This window comes from Synchytrium microbalum, assembly GCF_006535985.1.
Source record: "Synchytrium microbalum strain JEL517 chromosome Unknown SmJEL517_scf0001, whole genome shotgun sequence".
Classification (NCBI taxonomy): domain Eukaryota; kingdom Fungi; phylum Chytridiomycota; class Chytridiomycetes; order Synchytriales; family Synchytriaceae; genus Synchytrium; species Synchytrium microbalum.
The window spans coordinates 462,179-474,453 of record NW_022158350.1 but is presented as its reverse complement, the minus strand read 5'-3'; the positions used below and the strand labels follow the sequence as shown (position 1 = coordinate 474,453).

Here is a 12,275-nt window from a genome sequence, read left to right as displayed (position 1 = left end):
TTTGTGGTGTTCCTGATAGCATTGGCTACAATGGTTGCTTGCTCAGTTGTTGCAAACGCAACAAGACAATGTCTCTCAAAGACACCAGTTCCAGTATAGCCGTTGAACCTGCTAAACAATTTAATCACTTCAGTATGAGGACACCAAGGTTCTGTCTGTACAAACAAGATCGGATTCGGTTCTATGAGTGGTCGTACATCGAGTGGAGGCTGATAGCCGGTCACTTCAGTAACCATGCAAGTCGTAGCTTCTACTCGAGCAGCCGCATTGAGTGCCTGCTTTTCCGATTGGAACCAGACACATAACGAGTCTCTGCTTTTGAAGTATAGTCGAGTAAAGCCATGGTATTGAGCAAAGAGTAGTCTCAAATCCGCTACACTATCGTCAGGCGATAGCTTGCTGCAATCTAGATACTTGCGAGTTCCACCGATTTGGGAGAATATGGGTGGTTGAGGATCCCATGGGATGAATGAAGCAATGATGTTTGTGGTAGAGTTGAGATCATCTTTACACTTCATTGCTGCGACTGCATCGCCAAATGTAGCTCTTGGACGGCGTAATTCGATCTCTAAGGCCTTGAAGCCAGGGTAGGCACTTACGATTCCTTGTAATTGATTCCTACCAAAGAAACGGAGATGTGTTCAGAAGGAACGAACGCTGGGAGAAACATTCCGATTGCTTTGGTAGCTTACTTTGGAAACGAGTCCAAAACATTGAGAGATAATTCTTTGAAAGGTTGGATTCCGATTCTATAACAAAATGGTGTGTGTTGACTAGAGCGTACGCTACAGTGCCTCAACAACAGAAAAAGGTCACCGTTCACCCAAGACCCTCTCTTGCATCTCGGTACCTACGTATCATGATCAATGCCTTCCTTGCTTGTATATTCATGTTTGGCCCAGTCGTTATAGATGTGCATTTCATCCATTTCCTTTTGAGCAGCAATGGCGTCTTTCTGGGAACGAAATACAACGTATACGGTGTCACGGCTAAAGTTGAGTTTTTCAAAGGGAGTTTGCAGCCATGAGTCTCGTAGGGCAGCAAAGGGGACATTATGTGGTATTCGGACGAAGACTGTACGGGATGCACGTGGAGGTGGTCCTGTCGTGGTTGATGTTGCTGCTGGCATTGACAGGCCAATAGAAGATAAGAGAATAAATATAATCCGTTTCTAAATCAATGAAAACAGGAGAAATTATGTGAATATCATGTGATCAAGCCTTTGAGTGCAAGTAATCAAAACACATCAAAACATAGCTAGGCGATGCACGTACTGTTGCAAGCTTTTCGCGCGGAAGAGCTGAGAGGGTTCCGATGATATCAAGGCTGGTCAACACAGCTTTCTTCTTTCTGTTTAATTCTCGAGTAGAAGTCAGTTGGGAGCTTTCAAGTTTTGAAGTTTGTGAGTGTGCGCAGAGCGGAATTGGAATGACGCGTCCAAGGCTTCTCCAAGCAAGGTATGAATAGTATGAATCAGCTAGGAATGATGAGAGGATGAGAGAAATATGACTATCTGCAATATTATATCGCGTTTAGAAACAAGACAACAATGTCCATTTCTCGTCAATTCTCATAGTACCAACGCGTCTATCCGTGTCCAATGGTCGCTAGAAGCTCCAAAACACGTAATAAAACGTATCTGGCTTGTCAACCACATATCTGCTACTCCACAACACGACTTGTTTTTCCTCAAGACATTCGACAGCTATAGCAATGGCAACGCATAGAGAGGCCATATTTGTAGAGGGTCTCTGGAAGGAGAAGGCACCACTGCCCGCCACCATCCCCGAAGTCCAGGAAGTTGGATGCACGTCAGCACCACTCGAATCAATGAGCTTCCACTTTGCAAACTTTTGCAAGGTGTACAATGAGGACTATGTACTATGCAAGAACGAGTCAACCGACCCGGCCCACTGTCTCAAGGAGGGTAGAAAGGTCACTCGGTGTGCTATAGACTTGTAAGTGTAGATATGTGCGTCGTGTTGGACATTTGGATTTGTGTCAATTCTTTGAAGGACGGACACAGTTGCATCCATTGTTGGACAGCTGGACGAAGAGACAGATTCTAGCATACTCGATGCAACCCTTACAGTGACAGCTGGCACATTTCATCGCTTAAGCATTCGAACCAACCTCATTCTGGTATAGGATTAACAAACTAAAGGAGAACTGTGATAGTCAGTGGGAACGACACTGGACTTGCTTGGATTACAATAATCATCATTACTGGCAATGTCGGAAGGAAGAACGCGAATTCAACGATTGTGTATTCGCAAAACTAGTAAGTTGTCGAACCAGTCTTGTTAAGACTTGATAATACAGGTGCACCACATTCGTTTTTTTGCATCAAAAGTAAAACAAGATGCAATAACAAGATATTTGGAAGGCTATGAATATAAGCTAGAACCACCTTATGCCTTACCAAACATCAACTGTGAAATACGAAGTCAAACATCATACTCATCAAAATTTTACAATAGGGCTTGACCAAGGTGATACCGGAAACTCCTGAAGGAAAGACACAAATCCACTTGAAGGAGAAGCCACTGTACAAGTAGCTTTTTGCAGAAAAAGAAGAAGTGGTAACGCCAAACATCTACTTTGTAATAACCACCCACACACACGCACAAAGTAGTAACTTGACGATCTTCACTCTCTTTTTAATCGAAATAAGAAATATTGATATTTTGAAGATATTTGACAATGGTTCTGTAACTGGTTTTCAACTACTTTTGTGTGGTTTTTACTACTGGTTTGTGACCCAAAACTGTGTGAAATGAGAACAATGATAACATATATAACTGATACTATATCGACATCCCTTCCATCCTCAGAACTGAGGATGACGCTCTGGAGGCAACTGCATGGACACATCAATTTGTCGTTGTCCCTCCTTTCGCATCTTTGCTTTCAAGTCCGAGATGTTTCTATTGATCTAATATGTAAAATAGAAATGATCAGTCCTTTTCTCAACAAAATGATTAATCCTCATCATCACTACATACCCTATCAAGCTTATCAAACAAAACCGCCGATGTAGGCGACGCAGGAGACTCTTCATCCCTATCAACTCCAACCACCACAGTCTTCCCACCACCAATATCAACCTTCGACGTCTCCTCATCCAAAGTCTTGAACAAGGCCTCCAATGATATTCCAACCCTCCTATTAGCAAACCTCTCACGACGAGACTGTCGCGTACCATCTGATCCCACCTCACTACTGCTGCCGCTACCACCACTAGACCGATCCGAACCCTGCGCTGTCGTGCTTGGGTTTGCGTATTGATCTTCACGTGCAGGTGCAATATCGGGCATTGTTTCTGTTGTTATATTGGTTTCGACGTGAGCAAGAACTCCCTTTGACGATCCTCGTGGTGCAATGGCTGGAATAGGAGCTTCTATTATTGGCTTTGTGATTGGACTTGTCGAAGATACTCGTGGTGCAATGTCTATGACTGGCACAGTAGTCTGTATTGTTGGTTTTGCGACTATTGGTGTACTTGTTTTACTAGGCACTGTCATACTGGCAGGAGCAGATTTCGATCTCACATCCTCCACAGACAGTTCTCGTGCAATACCGACTGGCGTTAGCAGCGCAGCAGGTGGTGCGGATCTGTTTTGGCGAGATGACTTGAATACCGGTGACGTTGGATCACTGGATGCTTTCGACATTGGCAATCCTTTGGTTGTATTGTCCACGATCTGTTGTGTCATGACGAGCAGAATGAGAAAACATTTTTGACACAACAAAAGATTGACCCTTAAAGATACATACCTTTCTCAAAGAATACAGCTGCTGCACAAGCTCCTTCTGATCTCCCTTCTCAGCAATAAACGCAGCCTTGAAGCTCTTGATACAGTGCTTGAGATTCGTAACATACTCTTGTGCATCAAGAGCACCGCCACTACCATACGATAAGAGCGTCTTTGAAGTCTCGTAATTCCTTCCCCCAATCTCTTCAGACAGTTCAAGCACACTTCTTGCGACGTCAGTGAGTAGCGCGTTTACAGCACCAGCTTGTTTACTATCGGATTTATCTCTTGCTGTTTGGAGTTCCAGTATGGTGGCCTTGTATGAAGCCAGAGTTTCCAAAGTCTCCTGTTTGAGACTCTCTATCCGAGAGGCCGTGTTGCATTCACGTTCTTCACTATACTTGATACGTAAATCAGCTTGTTCGAGTTTCGAGTTGCAAGCATTCAAAAGGATTGAATTGCTTTCTAGACGTCTCTGTAACTTGGTTCTCTCATTACATAGCCTGTCGATGTGAAGAGCTTGGGTTTGCAAGTAGCTCTATTCCAGTCGTTTCGTTAGATCTTTTTTGTTCATCAAGCACCACAGTCAAACCCAAACGCATACCTTAGCAGCCTCCAAAATCAACTGCACCAATTCATCATCCAGCACAACCCGTGTGCCTTCCTCATCGTCCTCATGACCCAGCTGCAACATTACAACATCACTAAACTCTTTTGTGATGGTAACATGCAAGTAATTCAACAAATCACTGAATCCACCGTCAAACAAAGTAGCTTCTTCGCTACCCTTAGAAGATTCAAGACCACGAGCATACATCTCATATGTCTCAATCTGAGTCTCGAATCGAGCTTTATCGGAATCCTTTGATCCAGATAAGCGATGCAGTTGTTTCAATTCAGAAACACACATGTTGGCTAGCGCTTTTTTCAATACGAGAGCGTGTTCAGGGCTAGCGTCGGCAATATATGATTGTCGAGCATCCGAGAGTGATTGAAGGTGATTACGGTTATGAGAGTGGATGTCACGGTCATTGAGTAGATTCTGAGACCATTTTGTTACGGTGCTCAAGATATTCTTCAAGATGCGTATATCGGCTTGGCGGGCTTCGAGTAACTCAGATAATTCATCTTTTTGCATTCGAGAATCCAATACCTGGGATTCAAGATTCAATGTATATCTAGAGTACCAATCGTCTGACTCGGCCTCCCTGTCTATAACCTCATCCAACCGTTCGTATAGCTCATCTATCGTAGTCTTAAGTGATTCACATCGAGCTTCGGATTCATCCAAAGCCGTTTGCAACTGCATGGCAAAGTCTTGCCAGTTCTCTGTCTGAGGTACTTCATTATTATTACTACTATTGGCAACACCATTATTCACCACCACATTCAAATTAGCAGCATACGTCTCCGTCAACGACAACCCCAACGAACTAGTCTCAAACAATGTCAACCGTGCTGAATCAAACGATGCTACAGAATTCGACCTCGAAATAGCTGGACTAGTTGAATCAGTCACAGATTCAACTCCTGTAGCTCTCCAAATCCATGACGTGGTGGTTGGATCTAGTGCGTCGATTTGTTCTTGCCATGTTGTTATCGTGTTGCGTACGTTAACGTCGGTTGCCAAGTCCAAGGGTTGTCGGTTGAGTACATCGGTCACGTATGGGTTTGCAGATCCTTCTTCTAGTAGCATGCGTACTATAAAGTCATCGCCTCGTTGTGAGGCTAGGTGTAGTGGTGTCGTGTTGTCGAAGTCCGGGAGGTTGGCATCTGCTCCGGATGATAAAAGTAGCAGTGTGACGGTTGCTGTGGAGGAGTTCATATCACGCAGAACGTAATGCAGGGATGTCTAATATTAAAAAAGTTGTGAGTCGAACAGCCAAATGACAAACAAAACAACAACCACGGCCGCTTGATGAATGGAGCAAATCAAATTACCCTCCCACTTTTCGAATTCCTGGCATTCACATCTCCACCCGAATGAATAATCAACCGAATGGTCTCCTCACTCAATGGTCGAGTCCGACAAGCAATATGCAGCGGAGTCAACTTATTCACTGGATCAGCAGTATTGATTCCCTCTCGCGTCATCATCAACAGCAACTCACGCACTGTCGTGACATCCCGATTTCGAATAGCAGACGATAAGGTATGATGATTCCGTTGATTCATTTTGGGACTTTCTGCCGGTGTTATGAGATCAATAGATGGTAGTTCTCGTTTCACTGGTGTTGATGGTTGAGATGGTGCCTCGACTGTGAGGATTGGTGTCGATGCTTCTGAACTTGCGACGCTATAATCGTTGAGAAAGTTGGAGAAGGCATCGTAAAATGTTGGGTATTTCGAGTTGATTTCTTGTAGGACGTCGTATGGGAAGAGGTTCTAAACACATTTCGATGAGTCGCCTTAGGCTTAAAAAATTCAACAGACGTTGCTGACTTACGAATACTCCATATTCCCGTAATGCTGCAGCTTCCAGTTCACGGCACAAGTTAGGAAACCTCACAGCGTACATCGCTGCCGTGAAGCCATTGCTGTCCTTGAGCAATGTTGATGCACCATGCCGGAGTAAACATCTAACGGTCTCCACATGTCCATCACGAGCTAGTTGCTTATCGAGTCAGTACCAGGGGTCTAATGCCAAATCGGCAAAAACACTGAGAGCATACCAGCGAACATAATCGGTGTCGATCCTTTAATATCAGTCCCATCAACATCCACATCCGCATCAAGAAGCGCCTCAATTAAATCCACACGACTGTAATATGCTGCAAGACAAAGTGGTGTAATGCCTCGTAACTCTCGTCCCAATTGTGGAGCCAAGACGTATTCACTGAAAACATCCTTTTTTTGACCAGTGGGACTACTTGCCTCATCAGCACTGTTCTTGGCTGATTCCATAGCATATGTTTGTAAGAGCAGACTGACTATTTGAGCATGCTTTTGAGACGGTTTGGTTGATTCCCTGTTCCTTCCATCGTGTGGTCCGACTATAGCGCATACTAGTGGTGATCTATTGAAAAACATTCCAAAACCCAATTGTGTAAGAAAATTGTGTGTCAAAAGTTGACATCCGTTCCGATAGATCCAAGTGATGAAACACATAGTTCCATCACAGATCTGACATGCAAATGCATATGAATGACATAATATTACCTTCCCCTGCCATCTCGTATATTGCAAGATGCTCCCATCCCGACTAGATATCGCACAATTGAAATGTGACCGTGCAGTGCTGCAAGGCATATGGGCACCGCATAGTAGATCAAGGCATCTTCTGAATCATCAAATTCTGTATCCTGTGCTGCATGACCAAGTGAAGCATTCCATAATGTGCCATTTTCTAACTCGAGTTCATCCTTGTCTGCTGCAGCTACATATGCTTGTAAACCTTCCAGATCCCCCGACGCAGCGAGTGTACATAGTTTTTCGGCCATGCAAACGGTCGATCTTTGTCCGTTGACTCAATCTAGCCCTCCCTTGTACAAGTTGTTTGCAAATGTTTTGAGGTTTTGAACGAAGTGTCGGAGTTGATTAATTAACTGAGAATAATAACAGGAACAGGCTCCGAATCAAGGTTGAGCAAGACGTTGAAATATATGTTTAAATGATATATCACGCTATTTTACAGTATTTACAGTTGCTATCTACGTTGTAAGTGAGGCCAAAAATAAATCACGCTGCAAAAGCACAACTATCCCAATTACTACTACAATTCCACAATTCCTGGACCAGGAGCACCTTTCGAATTCCTTTCACGTCTCAATTTATCAACTGTAGCCAGTTCCTGCCTCAGTCTCTCCGATTCTTGCAGTATAGCTTCAGCCTCTCGACCAACACCCCGCGCAATACGTGACAATCCTTCTTCCATCATTGGACTACCATGTATCCACGCAACATAAAAGTAAATCTTCTTGAAAGTCAAGAAGGCACGTCTCCGTAGCTTGGATTTACCAACAGACACAGATTCAAACAGGCGATACATGTCTGAAAGTGCCGCCAGCGTATATCGTAACGAGGTCAGTATGAGCGAGATGTCATTGAGAAAGAGACGGAAGGCTTCCATGCTTGGTTGTCGTTCGCGACTCTAACGAGTGATTTATAGTGTTGTCAAACTATGCGAAAAAAATGGAGTGTACCGATGAAGTGATGACATGCTTTCGACATACCAATTGCAACGAATGACTTCTCACGGAAGCAAGAACACTATCAACCGTATCAACTGCAGAAGGTGTTGCGGATGAGAGGACTCCGGATGACTCCCAAATGTATGCACAGGCGGCCTCAGGATCTACCGACCAATCTCCATTAAAGTATCGACTTGCTTCAACATACGAGTACCTAAAAAGAACGAAACTCAGAATCAGCAAAAAAATGGCATCTAATTCTTCAATAATGACAACTCACAAAATGTCCACAACATTCAACAATACAGAATCAGCAGGAACTTGTTTCGTCAGCTTCTCCAATGGTTTAATATCTTGTAATATATCTGGTACTTCCGTTTTCTGGGCCTCTGTATCCAATGCAACCACTTTCGGAGGAGCTTCCATCCACCATGGTGTCCAAACAGGTATTATATGTGACAATGCTTGTGCCTTTAGCGCCAATTCGAATTCTTGTCGTTCTGCTGGTGTCAGAAGAGACAGCATGTCGTCGGGTGAAGCTTGATCTAATTGGGAGAAAAGAGCTCTAGGCTTTAACAACGAAACAAAAAAATTGATCAATTTCGGCATCATACCAAGGTCAACGTCAGCTAGCCGCTCCTCCAGTGACATTCCTATCAATCAAGCATCTTAGCAGAGCAAAATTCATTATCGCGTAGCAACGTAATCAAACCTGGATCAAGAGGATCTTGCTGCTCTTCTTCAAATCTCTTCAAAATATCCAGCATGTGTTTCTTTTCACCGTCATCGGCTCGTTTGCCTTCCAATTCTGCTACAAATGATTCCTTATAGAATGTTTCCGTGCAATCAGCATGTTTCTGTATAGTAAGAAAAGACGACATCTGTGAGCTTTGGTGGAAAACCAAAAAAACTGTTTTAATGTCGGCCACGAAAAGTCGTACTTCAGACTTGTAACAGGTCAAAGTGCAGTATCTCAGATTGCATCGTGGACAAGTGTAGCGAGATATTTGCTTTCCACAACTGTAAGGAAATAAAGTCATTGAGCTTTCGATGGAACGGTGTTAAACTTAAGTGCTTTCAAAGCACTTACATGCCGCAGACTGGATCACTGCTTGAAACCGGTGGATCCGTATCGCTTCCTAGTATTCTCACATCTGCCATCTTCCTGGCTGAAGCTCTCCAAAGTAGCGAACGTTTGAAAGTAGTGGATGGAAAACACACTTGACGCGAATCGACAAGACAGAGACAACGAATACAACATAAACAATAGACTCGGGTTGTGAGGACTATATTTGTATGTATTTAACACGTGAATAGCTGAAACGTGCGTGTCTGTATAGAGTGTGCAGAGTGACAATGTCCATTGAAGAGAGAGGCCTCCTACTAGAGAATGATCTACAGCCATGAACCATTTTAGAAAGATGCTTGGTGTCAGTAGCAATACTATTTTGATTACCTCTGTTGAAACATAAAAGTCCCGAATCCATTAGGTCCTCTATAGATATCGTCCGTCGAGTTTCGTCCCTCAAGAAGTGCGTCGACTAATTAACATGTTGTATTATGTGATTTTCAATAAGGACGAGTAAATGTCGAGAAGGTCAAAGAAGAGCTTGAAGAAGAGGCAAATGAACAACATCTTCCACTTCCACCAGCGCATTTGTCGCGTAATATCGACGAAAATCGCGGAACGTTTGCTTTAAACACGATTCTTAATCAAATACTATTGTTTGAGTTTTATATTACAAAGTGAATTTGGGAGCCATCTTCCAACAACACAATATGCGATTCCTACTATTTCTTATTCTTTTTGATTGTGGGAGCATCAATATGCTCGTCTTTGGCCTTTCTCTTTGGGACAGCTTTACCCTTCCCCTTGGGATCTACAGGTGGTAGCTCCTCTTCCTCCTCGTCGCTGTCTTCATCATCATCTTCCATACCCCTATAAGAATAGAAATAAGGTTAGTTGCTTTGCCAAGCGGTTCAACTGAGTTTGGGAACTTGCCATATTTTCTTGGCTGGAGCAGGTTTCACTACTGTTGGTGCTGATGATGTGGATTTCGGTTTGCCATCTGATGATTTGGCCATGGCTAGTTTGAGAGAATGTGTTGGTTCACGGACAGACAACAAAAAACGAAATAATCCAACGTTCTTACCTTTGGCAACAGCACTCTTGACATCCTCGGCAGTCTTTTCCAAAGCTTCTACATATTCCTTACTCAGAGAAGGACCTTTGACGGGTACTTCTCTGACTTTGAGGCCATCAGCAATCTTTTTCTTGATCTTGTCCTGCTTTTCACGTTCACGTTCTGGTTCCTTTTCCATGTACTCTGCGAGCCTGAGGAAAGAATTTGAAGTTAGTTGCTAGTTCAAACGAATACAATGTATATGTAGCAATTCAGCCTTCGATCTTCATCCTACTGCACACTCGCCAACTTACTTTTTAGCATCATTCACCGTTTTGAGCCTACGCCCCGACAAGTCTCTACAAGCCTCAAAGTTTGTGGATCTCTGGGAAGCCATGCGACCACCTTGAGCTCGTAACTGCGAACCAAATCCACCCTTCCCACCAGGCAATCGAAAACATAATGCCAGATGTGTTTCATTGTCGTATTCTGTGAATATATGGGAATCAGGGGATAGTATGCGGCCACCTATGGTAGATATATACCAATCTAGATTGGCTAGCCAGGATTCATGGTTTGATATGGCGAGTTGTAAGGATTCAAAGGATGTGGTTAATGGGAGATGAGATATACATATGGGATGACTTGATGGGACTGATATGATCGCTTGCCCGTACTCCATTGCGAGAATATAAGAGTGCTTGCTTTGCTGCGAACGAAGCGCTGATTATCTAGTAGAGTCGAGATACGATGGAGGAAGTTGAGTTTGTTCTGTAGCGAAAGAAGTAGATAACAGATTTTACGAAGCAGCTGCAGCGCATTAATCACGTCGATTTCAATCGACTACACGTTCGTAGTGGGGCTCCGAGTTTAAGATGCAAGGTCTTGGCGATTTGGTTGGCATCCTCGCTATTCGTCCAGCGAAAACGTGTAAGCGGCAACTAAGCAAGACAACCACTTAAGAAGCAACAGCACTCTAAAGCATTCCAATTACTTGTACTCTCTGATATAATTACTTTCTCTTCGTCGCATTTCAAGTCGAGACACTGCCCATAATGGAGGTAAGTTTAACATTTGCAATCTTGGTGGATTCACACCCAAAGGTTCCTAATCTGACAGATTGCTTTTCATTCTATATGTAGACACTAAAAGCCATGTTCCCAACTGTCGATGAGGAAGTCGGTACGTGCCCAACATCAAACGCACTTTCCATCATTTTGCTCAAGGGTGGAAGATAGTCATTGGGTCACTACGTTTGATAACCACCAACATTGGTACCTGCACTACATTCAAGCATTCTGACACAACCACTCGCAATAGCACAATCAATATTAGATGATGAACATGGCAATGTAGAGAATGCTGTACAAAAGTTACTTGCACTGACCGATCCTGAAGCTCAAGCTCGTGAAGCTGTACGAACTCCTACTGCTCCTCAAGGTGTCGTTAGCGAGGTACACATTGTGCTTGAACGGCTGTGCAGCAGCAACTTACTCTGTCACATGCACCAACTCATCCTTGACTCGTTCCCCACAGGACGAGAGATTGGCTCGAGCCCTCGCGGACGAAGACTATGCTCGTCACCTACAAGAAAGCGAACAACATCATCCTCAAAGAGGTCCAATGGACGAAGGAGAAACTCCCATACTTGATAAAATAGAAGCAGGTGCACTCGTCGCTGGTGATGCCGTCAAAAAGGGCTTTTTGGCAGCTCTTGCAGGTGGAAAGGAATTGTACACCAAAATAAAGGCTGAAGCTTCCAAACATGGTGTCAACATGCCTGCTGTTGGAGGTGCATCCAGGCCTGGTCAAGGATGGGGTGAATCTACTCAAGCTGAAGAACCTCCACTTGGTATAACTTCGTATCACGTTGATCATTCCATGTATGCTTACATGCTTGTATGATCTATCTAGTACGAAAGGGTGATATGACTCCTCCAGCTTTACCCCACCGGGACGACGAACCAGCTGCTGCTCCTGTTGTCGCTGCATCTGCGTCGCCTCCGCCTCCGGCACCAGCCAAAGCCGCATCCCAAACAGTTGTGCCTGCCGCAGTAGCAAAACCACCACCTGCCGCAGTATCACCAGTAGTCGCAAAGGCAGCCGCATCAACACCAGTAGTCGCTGCTACAGCACCGACCCCTGTAGCAAAATCAGTGCCAGCAGCAACAGCAGCACCTGTATCAGCACCAACAACAACAACAGCTGCAAAGAAAGTGGTCGATCCCTTTGAAACTCTATAAATTGAGCATTCCACGAATAGCAAA

At 44.1% G+C, this 12,275-nt stretch overlaps 4 protein-coding genes across 4 annotated transcripts; 2 read left to right on the top strand and 2 right to left on the bottom strand.

Annotated features, from left to right (window-relative positions):
* Positions 1-1,713: 1,713 nt before the first annotated feature.
* On the top strand, positions 1,714-2,558 carry SmJEL517_g00120 (uncharacterized protein; the record flags this gene model as incomplete). The annotated part of the gene is made up of 3 exons (XM_031166050.1): positions 1,714-1,958; positions 2,149-2,281; positions 2,481-2,558. 3 exons carry the CDS (start codon positions 1,714-1,716, stop codon positions 2,556-2,558), a joined length of 456 nt encoding a protein of 151 aa, XP_031027805.1.
* A 4,909-nt stretch (positions 2,559-7,467) lies between these two features.
* On the bottom strand, positions 7,468-9,046 carry SmJEL517_g00119 (uncharacterized protein; the record flags this gene model as incomplete). The annotated part of the gene is made up of 7 exons (XM_031166049.1): positions 7,468-7,845; positions 7,928-8,099; positions 8,166-8,430; positions 8,500-8,538; positions 8,598-8,742; positions 8,827-8,905; positions 8,976-9,046. 7 exons carry the CDS (start codon positions 9,044-9,046, stop codon positions 7,468-7,470), a joined length of 1,149 nt encoding a protein of 382 aa, XP_031028036.1.
* Positions 9,047-9,676: 630 nt separating this feature from the next.
* SmJEL517_g00118 (uncharacterized protein) lies at positions 9,677-10,690 on the bottom strand (the record flags this gene model as incomplete). Its single annotated transcript, XM_031166048.1, has 4 exons — positions 9,677-9,813; positions 9,871-9,972; positions 10,039-10,220; positions 10,323-10,690. The coding sequence occupies 4 exons, from the start codon at positions 10,688-10,690 to the stop codon at positions 9,677-9,679; spliced, it is 789 nt and encodes a 262-aa protein (XP_031028037.1).
* Positions 10,691-11,063: 373 nt separating this feature from the next.
* Positions 11,064-12,251, top strand: SmJEL517_g00117 (uncharacterized protein; the record flags this gene model as incomplete). The annotated part of the gene is made up of 5 exons (XM_031166047.1): positions 11,064-11,069; positions 11,151-11,190; positions 11,329-11,462; positions 11,545-11,860; positions 11,923-12,251. The coding sequence occupies 5 exons, from the start codon at positions 11,064-11,066 to the stop codon at positions 12,249-12,251; spliced, it is 825 nt and encodes a 274-aa protein (XP_031028044.1).
* Positions 12,252-12,275: the final 24 nt, after the last annotated feature.